The sequence below is a fragment of the Schistocerca piceifrons genome, chromosome 1, assembly GCF_021461385.2.
Source record: "Schistocerca piceifrons isolate TAMUIC-IGC-003096 chromosome 1, iqSchPice1.1, whole genome shotgun sequence".
Taxonomy (NCBI): domain Eukaryota; kingdom Metazoa; phylum Arthropoda; class Insecta; order Orthoptera; family Acrididae; genus Schistocerca; species Schistocerca piceifrons.
In genome coordinates, this window is record NC_060138.1 from 811,866,754 (window position 1) to 811,880,702 (window position 13,949).

Genomic DNA, 13,949 nt, shown 5'->3' on the forward strand with positions numbered 1-13,949 from the left:
TCTACACTTTCTGAGAATTAATAGAATACTAAATTTGTAAATATATTTAGATTTATACATGTAAGTATTTCGATGTATATATCTACACTTTCTGAGAATTAATAGAATACTAAATTTGTAAATATATTTAAATTTATACATTTAAGTGCTTTATAATAAATTAAAGGTACTTCATCTACATCTACTTCGAAAGTATTGATACTTCTTAATTTACAGAATGTCATGGTGAGTTAAATTCCACATATCTTTAAAAATAGTTATATAAAGTGTGAACTCTTAATGTGCAATTCTTCAGCCGTGAACCATTATGTATATACTTTAAAACGGTAGATCTTCTACTATGGAACGTGTCATACTTACAAATGAACTGAGTTTTTTTTACTGTCTTAACAATTTTACATTTCCCGAATATGACAACTTTAGTTATTTTTTGATAGCTTTTATTTAAAAATGTGTTTCATTGAATTGATTTTTGATAATATTCTGCGTATCTTGATTTCCCTTACTGATTTTTTGGATTTCGCAGGGTAATAATGTAACAGATAGACTATTGAAAATTAACACACTTTGTACGCCGCGATCGCAGTGGAGGGACTTTTGTTGTTCCAAGATAACTGGTATCAACAGTCTTTTGCTCCCATCATCTGATCTAGGAGAAAAACATAGATAATGGAAGGTGGGAGGAGGGGGTTGGAAGGCGACCAGAATTCATACCACGGCTGACATAAAATATATAAAATTCCAATTATCTTAGGGAATTTGTTATAAAATCGCCTTGTTACATCACATGAAGTCCCACATATACATGCTTTGATAAAAATCGAGTTGATAAAATGCACAGTCAATAAAAAGGCACATAGATCGTAAAATCTAGGAACAATAAAAGTGTCTACTCTGCGATCGCGAAGTACAGAGTCTGTTCATTTTAAACCATACGTTCGCCCTACAGAACAGGATGTTGACCCTACAAAACAGACTGTTAAATACAGTGCTGGCAAGAGTTTCTCGACTGTAGTGCTTTTAAATTGCAGTAGATTATTTGTTCCTTGGTACATGACCATTTAGCACCTTGGAACACTTTTTCAGATTTGGAAAAAAAAAATTACTTTTCTGGAGTATTTTTTATGATTTTCGGAAAGACTGCAGCACATTAAAAGTCAAACTGTCACTTAAAAATAGAATAAGAAAATATATCAAAATTCAATTGCAGAGCTGCCTGGAGGGGGAAGTCTGAAAAATATTCCAAGATACAACACTACACTCTACTCAAGAATTCTTCTCCCATAATCAGCGAATGATATATTTGTTTCGGAGCGAGGTTTCGAAAAGTTTCCTGCTCGTCATTTTCTGGCGAAGTGTCTGGACCCCAAAGAAAGATGACAGTGAGGACTTTGTGTTCCTGCCGTACGCTGGACCGCCAACATCCAAGATCGCTGTAAACTTGGACTAGCATAATGTAAAGACAGTTATCCTCTCTGCGAGCAAAACTAGGGACATGCTTGGTAGCATGAAGTATGCTTTAGGACTAATAACATCGGGCGTGTAAGTGTATCTGCCTGTACACCAGCCAAACGCTCAGCCGGCCTGTGTGGACGAGCAGTTCTAGGTGCTTCAGTCCGGAACCGCGCGACCGCTACGGTCGCAGGTTCGAATCCTGCCTTGGGCATGGATGTTTCTGATGTCCTTAGGTTAGTTAGGTTTAAGTAGTTGTAAGTTCTAGGGGACTGATGACCTCAGATGTTAAGTCCCATAGTGCTCAGAGCCATTTGAACCGGCCAAACGCAGCTCTGCAACTCACAGAGATGTGCACGACAAGCTAGGAAAGTCCACCTCGGCTACACAAAAATGGCGGCGTTGGAGAAGAATAGCATCTTCGAAGGATATACGCTCAACTTCGAAGACAAAAAGGTTTTATGTCGCGCCAGGGGTTTCTGGGATTCCATAATGAAGGATTTCCTAGAGACCGAAAAGCTTACGTTCACCGATCAGCACAGTTTTAGAAAGCATCGCTCGTGTGAAACTCAGCTTGATCTTACCTCATGATATACTACGAACTATGTATAAAGGTAAAGGTAGATTCCATAGTTCTTAGAGTTCCGAAGAGCATTTGATAGGATACACCTCTGCAGACTGCAATGAAAGTACGAGCATAGGAAATGGGTTCCCAGAAATGTCAGTGGCTCGAAGATTTCCTACGTAATAGAATTCACTATGTTGTCCTCGACAACGAGTGTTCATCAGAGACAACGGTATCGTCAGGAGTGCCCCAGGGAAGTGTAATAGGATTGCTGTTATTTTCCATGCACATAAATGATTGGGCGGTCAGGGTGGGCAGTAATGTGCGGGCGGTGAGATGTCAAAGATGGGTGACAGAAGGATGATACGAAATGGCTTCAACAAAACTTCCAGTTAGTGTGATGAACAGGAACTAGCTCAAAACGCAGAAAAATGTAAGTTAATGCAGATAAGAAGGAAAAGCAAACCCGTAATCTTCGGATCATATTGGCACTGTCCTGCTTGAGACAGTGACGTCGATAAACATCTGGGTGTAACGTTGCAAAGCAATATTAAATGGAACGAACATGTGACGATTGTGGTAGAGAAGGCGAATGGTCGACTTCGCTTTACTGGGAGAAGTTTTGGAAAGTGTGGTTCATCTGTAAAGGAGGCTGCATATAGAACGCTAGTGCGACCTATTCTTGAGTACTGCTCGAATATTTGTTCTACACCAGGTGGGATTAAAGAAAGACATCGAAGCAATTCAGAAGTGGGCTGCTAGATTTGTTATCGGTAGGTTCGAACAACACGCAAGTGTTACGTAGGCGACGCTCTTTTCGAGAAACGCATTGAGAAAATTTAGAGAACCGGCATTTGAAGCTAACTGCATAACGAAGCTGCTGCCACCAACATACATTTCGTGGAAGGACCGCTAAGATAAGATACGACAAATTAGGCCTCATACAGAGCCATATAGACAGTCGTTTTCCCCTCGCTCTATCTGCGAGTGGAGCAGGGAAGGAAATGGCTAATAGTTGTACAGGGCACTCTCCGCCAGGCACCGTAAGGCTTGCGGAGTACGTATATAGATGTAGATTTAGAGGCGATATTAGCAAAAATCCCTAAGGAGCGTTCCGTGGTCAGAGCGCCAGCAGCGGACAGGAAGAATCGGCGACGCAGATTGCAGCCACCCCCCCCCCCCCCCCCCCCCAACCAGCTCTATCGCGGCCACCTCGAACTCTCACTGCTGAGCGCTCACAAATTGTCATGCCTGCTCAGATCCCGAGAGATCAAAAACACGACCGAGAACTATAAATAGTAGTGTCCCACAGCACCCAGTCAGATCCCCAAAAAGTGATAAGAAACTTGTCGAAACGTCGTTTCGAAACTAAAATATTACTCGCTTGATTTTTCAAGACGAATTCGTCAGTTCAGTTGGCAATTTTACGGGAAGGTGTCGTCGTTGAGTGACTGTAGGAGGACACAAGATGACTTGAACAGGATTTGTGATTGGTGTAAAGAATGGCAGCTAACTCTAAATATAGATAAATGTAATTAATGCAGATGAATAGGAAAAAGAATCCCGTAATGTTTGAACACTCCATTAGTAGTGTAGCGCTTGACACAGTCACATCGATTAAAAATTTGGGCGTAACATGGCAGAGCGATATGAAGTGGGACAAGCATGTAATGGCAGTTGTAGGGAAGGCGGATAGTCGTCTTCGGTTCATTGGTAGAATACGACCTATTCCTGAGTACTGCTCGAGCGTTTGGGATCCCTATCAGGTCGGATTGAGGGAGGACATAGAAGCAATTCAGAGGCGGGCTGCTAGATTTGTTACTGGTAGGTCTGATCACCACGCGAGTGTTATGGAAATGCTTCAGGAACTCGGGTGGGAGTCTCTGGAGGAAAGGAGGCGTTCTTTTCGTGAATCGCTACTGAGGAAATTTAGAGAACCAGCATTTGAGGCTGACTGCAGTACAATTTTACTGCCGCCAACTTATACTTCGCAGAAAGACCACAAAGATAAGATAAGAGAGATTAGGGCTCGTACAGAGGCATATAGGCAGTCATTTTCCGCTCGTTCTGTTTGGGAGTGGTACGAGGTATCTTCCGCCACGCACCGTATGGTGGATTGCGGAGTATGTATGTAGAAGTAGATGAAGAGAAAGACTGCATTCACATTCACAGTAATAACTGCATTCACGTATTAGAGATCACTTAAATTGCTTCGAAAATAAAGTAAGCAAATTCGGTTGCAATACAAGGTGTAACTAAAACGTGTGGTCAAACTTTCAGGAAACATTTCTCACACGTACATAAATGAATTGTTTATATGGACATTGGTCTGGAAAAGCTTTCTTTCCGTGTTAGAGTTCATTTTTCACTTCTTTTCATAAGCACATAGATCATGGGAAAAACACAGAAACGGAATGTATCAGTGTTACATGCAAAATTTTCTTACGTCAAAAATACCACCTTGGTTACTTTTGGTTAGAATTAGCAGTTAGTTCAAATTCTTAGGTTTACTTCCAGTGTCTGTCGTTCGAATTGAACGAAGGAAATACCGACATGTGAGACACTTCAGTGCTTGTGTTGACATGAGATTAATTTCATTGCTTATGTTGCCATGTGACAAGCTTTTCTGAGGTACTAGCTTCACGCACGTACCATCCATTGTTTAGTGTTCATCACAAATTTGGTTTGCGTACAGAGCAGTGGAAGTGTTCTCACATACGGAATTTACGGATGGCCATTTGCTGTAGGGATTGGCAAATGACAATGGTCGTGGCGCTCAACGTTTCTATGGGGAGAGATTTCCAGGTCGACTGTGCCCCGATATGACGACGTTTGAAGCAACTGATTGTCGTCTTAGGGAACATGTGACTTTTAATCCTATTACCCGCAACTGAGGAAGGCCTAGATGGACGAGGACATCTCAAGCACTCAAGCAGAGGACGTACTTCTTCGTGCAGTTGACGAAAATGCTAGTGTAAGCGTAAGCAGTTTGATGCGACAGGTAACGTTGACCATATGAATGTCTGGTGAGTTCTACATGAGAAGCCGCTGTATCCGTACTATGTAGAGCCTGTGCAGGCACTAACAGTAGCTGATTTTCCTGCTCGAGCACAGCTCTGCGAATGGTTCAGTCTGCAATGTGTCAACGCCATTGTAGTGCATATATGCTTTTCACGGATGAGGCTTCGTTTCAATGTGGTCAGATTGTAAATTTTCACGATGAGCACGCATGTGCTGTCAAAAGTCCTCACGAAATTGTGGAAACACATCATCAACAAATATTTTCTGCCAACGTTTGAGCGGGAAGTGGTGGTGGTAAGTTCCTATGGGACCAAACTGCTGAGGTCATCGGTCCCTAACTTACACACTACTTAAGCTAACTTACGCTAAGGACACACCCATGCCCGAAGTAAGACTCGAACCTCTGACGGGGGGAGCCGCGCAAACCGTTGTAAGGCGCCCTAGACCGCATGGCGGGTGGACATTGGTGGCTGTTACGGACTCATGTTGTTCCACCCAGGCTCAACTCAGAAACATACAACAGCTTCTTAGAGCACACGCTACCTGTTCCGCTTGAACATGTGCCTTTACGACTGCGACAAAACACGTACTTCATGGACGCTGGAAATCCTCCTCATTATAGTGTTAATTGTAGGCTTCTAAATAATATATTCGGTGACATATGGATAGGTAGAGGTGGGCCAATTCGTTAGCCCCACGCTCTCCTGACCTAAATCCACTTTCCTTTTATTTGTGCAGCACGTGAACAGTCTTGCGTACAGAATTCCGGTACGAGAGTCGTCGTGCCCGTATTGTGGAAGGCTATGAAAAAATATGCAATTCTCCAGGGATACATCAGCTCTCCAGGGAGTCTATTAGACGGCGGATTGATGCATATATCTTTGCTAATGCAAGGCATTTCGAACAATCCACAGAGGCTAATGTTTCATACTATGCTGATACCTTCTTTTCCTGTGTGTCTTTCATTGTTAATGTGTTGAAGAGTTGTAGAAACTGAGCTCAGACATGGAATCTTGCTGAAAACCCAAGGAAATTCTGGTCTTCCGTAAAATCGGTAAGCGGGTCGAAGGCTTCCATCCAGTCACCCACTGATCAGTCTGGCCTGGCAACGGAAGACAGCAAAACGAAAGCTGAAATTTTAAATTTAGCATTTGAGAAATCTTTCACGCGGGAGGATCGTACAAACATACCGCCATTTGAGTCTCGTACAGATTCCCGTATGGAGGACATAGTGATAGACACCCCTGTGGTTGTGAAGCAGCTGAATGGGTTCAAAATAAATAAATCGCCAGGTCCTGATGGGATTCCAATTCGGTTTTACAGAGAGTACTCTACTGCATTGGCTCCTTACATAGCTTGCATTTATCGCGAATCTCTTGCCCAACGTAAAGTCCCGAGCGACTGGAAAAAAGCGCAGGTGACGCCTGCATATAAGAAGGGTAGAAGGACGGATCCTCAAAATTACAGACCAATATCCTTAACATCGGTTTGTTGCAGGATTCTCGAACATATTCTCAGATCGAATACAATGAATTTCCTTGAGACAGAGAAGTTGCTGTCCATGCATCAGCACGGCTTTAGAAAGCATCGCTCCTGCGAAACGCAACTCACCCTTTTTTCACATGATATCTTGCGAACCATGGATGAAGGGTATCAGACGGATGCCATATTCCTTGACTTCCGGAATGCGTTTGTCTCGGTGCCCCACTGCAGACTCCTAACTAAGGTACGAGCATTTGGGATTGGTTCCCAAGTATGTGAGTGGCTCGAAGACTTCTTAAGTAATAGAACCCATTACGTTGTCCTCGATGGTGAGTGTTCATCGGAGGTGAGGGTATCATCTGGAGTGCGCCAGGGAAGTGTGGTAGGTCCGCTGGTGTTTTCTATTTACATAAATGATCTTTTGGATAGGGTGGATAGCAATGTGCGGTTGTTTGCTGATGATGCTGTGGTGTACGGGAAGGTGTCGTCGTTGAGTGACTGTAGGAGGATACAAGATGACTTGGACAGGATTTGTGATTGGTGTAAAGAATGGCAGCTAACACTAAATATAGGTAAACGTAAATTAATGCAAATGAATAGGAAAAAGAATCCCGTAATGTTTGAATATTCCATTAGTAGTGTAGTGCTTGACACAGTCACGTCGATTACATATTTGGGCGTAACATTGCAGAGCGGTATGAAGTGGGACAAGCATGTAATGGCAGTTGTGGGGAAGGCGGATGGCCGTCTTCGGTTCATTGGTAGAATTTTGGGAAGATGTGGTTCATCTGTAAAGGAGACCGCTTATAGAACGCTGGTGCGACCTATTCTTGAGTACTGTTCGAGCGTTTGGGATCCCTATCAGGTCGGTTTGAGGGAGGACATAGAAGCAATTCAGAGGCGGGCTGCTAGATTTGTTACTGGTAGGTTTGATCATCACGCGAGTGTTACGGAAATGCTTCAGGAACTCGGGTGGGAGTCTCTGGAGGAAAGGAGGCGTTCTTTTCGTGAATCGCTACTGAGGAAATTTAGAGAACCAGCATTTGAGGCTGACTGCAGTACAATTTTACTGCCGCCAACTTATATTTCGCGGAAAGACCACAAAGATAAGATAAAAGAGATTAGGGTTCGTATAGAGGCATATAGGCAGGCATTTTTCCCTCGTTCTGTTTGGGAGTGGAACAGGGAGAAAAGATGCCAGTTGTGGTTCGAGGTACTCTCCACCACGCACCGTATGGTGGATTGCGGAGTATGTATGAAGATGTAGATGTAAAAACAAACCGTTTCCAGACCCCTGACCATATAACATATTTTCTTGCTCTGCGTGTGAGGAATATTTTCTGAAAGTTTGGCCGTAGCGTCTTCTTACACCCCGTATAGGTCTTTTATTTAGTTGTAAAGAAGTGCCTTTGGTACAGGGAAATAAAGCGTTTGCATTAACTGTTGGACGGTTGTACGGACCTGTTCGATGTCTGCGGTGTGTTCGTCGTAGTTGCGAGTCACGGTGACGACTGGGAAGCGGTCGGGCTTGAACCACGAGTCGACGATGTAGGCGACCAGGATGGGCTCCAGCAGAGTGCCCTCTCGCCAGGCCACCTCCGTCATCACGTTGAGCAGGTCGTCCTCCGTGAACATCTTGTACTCGCTGTAAACCACGACAAATATGTCAACGCACCACGCCTAAACCACTCTCCCTCACACTAAGATGAGCGGGTCACCTGTGTCACGGCGAGAATATCTGCTTCTCCTTTTCTGTTAGTTGAAGTATATTATTTTCAACAGGTTAAAATTTACCTTGTTCTCCATACCGACTGAGATCAATCTCAAATTTACATAAATACATCATTCATTAAAAAACTGCCATGTCACATACTCATCATCGAAAAAGATTATCAAACAAATGCCCCAAATTACAGTTGTAAAAGTAACGATAATTTCAGTCCAAGTTTGACCAACAGACTCGTCAGTATCTTCTGAGGTTAGCACAAGCTACCTTACCAATACCACTCATCTGCAATGGTATTATCAAAACGGCGTACTTAAGCCACTTACCAAAATCAACTAGGTGTAAAATTCACACCATAACAAGAATTTTTGTTATCTGCTAAAGACTTTAGTTTAGGAGCTTTTGTTACAACTGAATAAGGCCATATTTGTTTTGTTTGATAAAACAAAGACAACTTTTATTCAGATGTAACATAGATCTTAACCTAAAATCATTAATCTCATATTAATATCGATTGAGGATTAAAACATCAACAACATTAAAGAATTATAGTTATTCCCGTTGCGTATACCTTCGATAACTCACAACCATATTACCACATTTCAGGCAAACCAAGACATCGAGCTATGTTACAAATTAATCTGTTACTACAACCTTCACTTCATACTCCCATTCGGTGATTTCACCAACTCACAAGCAAACTGCCAGTTTCCAACCTGATCTAGGTTCAGCGCCATAGAGTTCATTACTTTTGAATAAAACCTGTAATTCTCTGAGTTATATATTTCGATTTGTTTAAATGTTGAACCCCAAATTTTGACTAAATAAGATTGGTAGAAACATTTTAAGTATCTTTTGCAGTTCTTACTTTCTAATAAATCAGTTCTGAATTATTTTAAAATATATTACCCGCTGTCATTTCATTTTTCCCACTCCGCTCCTGATCGGTATCAAAACCTACCCTCATTTCACTAATACTTACCTCGATGGGATATTAATAAGACACAGGCCGACTTACTAAAAGACATAATGCCCCAACGGGAACGTGCCCACGATCGTGTAGTCTAAAAAGCTTCCTGCCCACGAGAAGTCTGCTAGACCTTAATTTAAAGAAGAAATTTCAGATAATGTATGTTTGGAGCATAGCATTGTATGATAATGACGCATGGACTATGGAAAAACCGGAACGGAAGAGAATCAAAGAATAAGAGATGTGGTGCTACAGAAGAAAGTTGGAAATTAAGTTGACTGATTAGCTAATGAATGAGGAGATTTTTTGCAGAACCGGCGAGGAAAGGAATGTATGAAAAACGTTGACAGGGACTAGGGACAAGATGACAGGACATGTGTTAAGGCATCAGGCAACAACTTCCTTGGTACTAGAGAGACGGGTGAAGATGGTAAAAGCTGTAGGGGAAGGCAGGGATTGGAATACATACAGCAAATAATTGAGGACGTAGGTTACAAGTGCTACTGTGATACGAAAAGATACAGGGGAGGAATTCGCGGCGGGCCGCATCAAACCAATTAGAAGACTAATATGACACAAAAAAGAAGGAAAGGATAAGATGAAGCGGATGTTCCGAATCATGTCGGGGGTCGTTGTCTTGCTATAATGTGACTTCTGGGGTGCTCTGGAGGAGTGGTAACGCTTTGACATGAACAGTTACCCACTGCACCCGTTAAAGCTGAGAGTGGGGCGGTTTTGTACAACTAAGATCGTCAATCATAGTTCTTGTCAGTACCCTAACACCCTGCTAGTTGCTCATGCAGGACAGTTTTTCGCCATTCATGCTGAGGCATGACCTGAACTGTCGACCCTTCAGTGCACATTGAACGCATTATAGCCTCCTATCGATCGTCAGCAAGGTCGGGTATCGAATAGGTCTCGTTTGCTCCATTAAAATAATGCCATCTGCATACTGTCTTTCTGCGCACGCTCAGTAACATCGCAACAGACGATTGGCAGCCCTTATTTTCCTGTGTATCTCGGACGTTAACATCAGTCTGTTATAGACTGTAGTGTTTCTAGCAGTATTTATTACGCCCGGGAGGATGTAGAACCCACCTTCAGTATAGTCCTATATTTAAACATAATACTGCGCAGACACACTCGTTTTAGACTTTAATACAACCGCCACGCATTGTCTCTCTGAGATGCTGTTCCCGTAAACAACCTCTCCAAGCGAGTTTCTACCGACCAACTCATTAATGTCTTGGTACGTCACTACAGTCCTCAGAATAGATCCATAATGAAATCTGTCTTTAATGACTTCGTCGTCGATTGCTTCTTCCTTTCATAAAAAGATAGCTCTGCCTCTTGGTTTGTATGCCATCATTTGTATTAAAATATCTCACAGATTTCTTTCAATACTTCACAGTCTCCTTCTTTCAGTCCAGAAACGACTTCTTCGCTCCCAAAGACGTACACATGATGGAAGAGAGTATAAGAAGTTCTTAAAAATTTAATGGGGCTAACTAATGGATATACGGTGTCGCTATTTGCGCACGTGTGTGTGTGTGTGTGTGTGTGTGTGTGTGTGTGTTTGAGAGAGAGAGATTTTTGGGGGCGGGCGAATAAGAGAGGGAGGAAGACAGGAACGGAGTGGTGGAGACAGAGAGGTAATGAAATAATAACGTTACCTGGCTTGAATGAATTTTCGGATGCTGTGCACGAAAACTCGTTCGGTGAGAGTGTAGTTCAGCATTCGGAAGATCCACTGCGCTAAAATTGAGAAAGAAAGAGAGACCACTGTCAATGTCACAGTTTCAGGTTGTAATATACTGAGAAAAGAAAATTTGTCACAAACTTTCATGTATTTTATAGTAGCCCATGTTCATTTAAGTAATAATTCTGCAATATTTCACAGACTTTATGGAGTTTATGCTTGCAGCTAGCACTAGCATTTATTGAGAAAACTGTGTTGCGAATACTCACTTTTAGCAACGCGGATCTCTTCCTTCAGCGAGCCAATGAGAGAATAAGGGTGGCGTTTGCTGTATTCATAGTAGAGACTGTAGCCCATAGGAGGGATAACCCCAGACGCCGCCTGTATCCAAAAGATAAGTCCACATGCCATTATTTTTAACAAGACAAATATAACAACACGTTATTATACAACTAATTATCATTTGTAATTCATACAACGAGTGTTCTAAACTTAATTTAAACCAATATGTCCATAAACACTACAAGAAGAACGTACAGTTCTGACGTCCGTATGTGGTCAAAACTCCCTTTTTTTCTGTAAAAAGTTCGAGGGCTATTCAGAAAGTGGGGAACGTTTCCGTCTGACGCCGCTAGGCGTGGGCCGATCGCGTATATTTTGGTATGTGCGTGCTCTCAGTAGCTCAGTCGGCATCCATCCGTGACAGCGGGAACGTTTCTACGCGTATGGTTTTTTCGATATTCGAATTTGAAATGTGCGCTGCAGTCGAAAATCCCGCCAGTTGTGAGGTGCGGTATGTGATATGGTTTTTGTTGGCAATAAACCTAAAACCTATAGAAATTTATGGTGAACTGTGCGAAGTGTACGCAAACAACGTAATGAGTGAATGTTCCATCCGGAAATGGTTTAAAAATGGCCGAACCAACGTTCATGATGAAGAGGAGAGTGGACGCCCGAGCATTGCGACTGACGATCTTGTTGCTTAAGTTGACGAAACGATTCGTGAAAACCGTCGCTTCACATTACCGGAGCTTTCGCTTTCTTTTCCACAAGTTTCACGGACTTTGTTGTTCGAAATTGTCACTCAAAAGCTAAGCTGCCACAAATTTTGTGCCGGGGAAAGCTGACGTCCAAAATTTTGTTTTTGCACGACAGTGCCCGATCTCACATGGCAAAACGCACTAAAGAACTACTTAATTCATTCAAATGGGAAATCTTCTCTCACCTGCCCTACAGCCCCGATCTTGCACCAAGCAACTTGTTTCCCAAGATGAAGAACTGGGTTGCAACGCAGCGCTTTGATCACGACGCGTAACTCCAGGCGGGCTGTGACTCACTGGCTGAAGTCTCAGGCGGCAGAATTTTACGACGAAGGTCTTTCAGAGCTTTTCCACCGCTATGATAAGTGCCTCAATGTGTTTGGTGACTACGTGGAAAAGTAGTGTCAGTATCTCTTTCAGATGTATATAATAAAATGTATTTCTCGTACTTAGTTTTTTTTTATGCCAAAACGTTCTCTACTTTCCTAATAGCCCTCGTATAAACATCTCAAGCACAACAACCGACAGATCAGTAATGGAACGTGCCATCGCTGCCATATAGATAACCCACTTCCTACGAAAATAAATTGGGTATATTTGTGTTCAAATAAATTTTCATTCAATTTTTCAACTGATCCTCAACGTTCAATATCATCCTATAGCTCTAACACGCCAGCAGAACCATTCATTATTACTTAGTATACGTTACATATATCAGGTGTATCAGGAGAAATATAACATTTCCTATAACAAATGCCCAATTTTTGTTTGTTACAGACTTACAGAAGGCGTTAACAGAACGCAAATAATTAAGTTTGCAGTTGATTTTCGTAGATTCCACATGCGACTTCAATGCACTTTAGAATTATCTTGTCAGCACGAAGCGTAACTCTTTCGTGTATCTGTTGGGGTCCTCTTATAGGGGTAGCACTGTCCACAGTTGGAACGATTAATTCTCCTCTTGTATTTACTTTTTCTTTACAGATTTCGCCTTTCAGCCATCCCCACAGGCAAATCGAAAAGGTTAAGATTCGGGGTGTTGGTGGCAAAGAAGCGATGGCATTTGTGCAAAACCGTCTTGCGGGCAATATTAGGTTTAGAGGGTGTGTCACTTGAGGACTTGTCGCACCTGCTATGATGTGGCACACTCTTTGTTACACAGAGAATGTGAATACACTGCAGCCACTTGATAGTTCATAGTTTCAGTCCGAGCCGGCTCGTCGTTACTGTTAGAACATAAAGAGAATAACCCAGCTAGTCCGGGTTCAAGCAGTCCATCAATAACAGCAGTTCTAAACAAAGTCGAGTAGAAATTCAGTAAACAGTCAGATCACGGAAGTATGGTATAAGCACAGCACGATTCAAAGTGTCTTGCAGCCGGCCGCTGTCGGGTTTTATCTCGAGGTTGACGTCAGCGTCCACGCCATATAAAATGAAATGGAAATGAGCGTTTGGCGTCATTGGCCGGGAGGCCCCTTGCGTGGCAGGTCCGGCCGCCTTGGTGCAGGTCTTACTACATTCGACGCCACATTGGGCGACCTGCGCGCCGGATGGGGGTGAAATTATGATGAAGACAACACAACACCCAGCCCCTGAGCGGAGAAAATCCCCGACCCAGCCGGGAATCGAACCCGGCCCCATAGGACGGCAATCCGTCACTCTGACCACTTTTTTTTTAAGTGTCGTTTTTTGTTCCTTTTCGTTCGGTGCATCTGCTCGTGGCGGACGTCACAAGACACCCGTTTGAGTTCATTGTTGATCCATTAACTCATTTTTTTATTACAGAGAGTAAGCAGCCCTCTGACCGAACACGCTGAGCTACCGTGCCGGCAACCACTCAGCTATCGGGGCGGACACGCCAGGTGAGCAACCGCTGGTGCCTCTCACCGGCCGCTGGACAACTAGACAGACATCACGAGGTGTCGACCTCACAGTCGGATGACAGAGATAAGCAACCAACATGCTGTAAGAACATACCCATCTTTGTAGCAAAG

The 13,949-nt window shown here is 43.0% G+C and overlaps 1 protein-coding gene across 1 annotated transcript in view; it reads right to left on the reverse strand.

Annotated features, from left to right (window-relative positions):
• The window catches only part of LOC124789873 (aminopeptidase N-like), a 244,663-nt gene that overhangs the window by 113,707 nt on the left and 117,007 nt on the right, over window positions 1–13,949 (reverse strand). The window contains exons 8-10 of the mRNA XM_047257391.1: window positions 11,185–11,296; window positions 10,890–10,971; window positions 7,982–8,165 (exon numbers count right to left, since the gene is read on the reverse strand). Of these exons, the coding sequence (XP_047113347.1) occupies window positions 7,982–8,165; window positions 10,890–10,971; window positions 11,185–11,296 (378 nt within the window). The remainder of the gene's footprint in view (window positions 1–7,981; window positions 8,166–10,889; window positions 10,972–11,184; window positions 11,297–13,949) is intronic.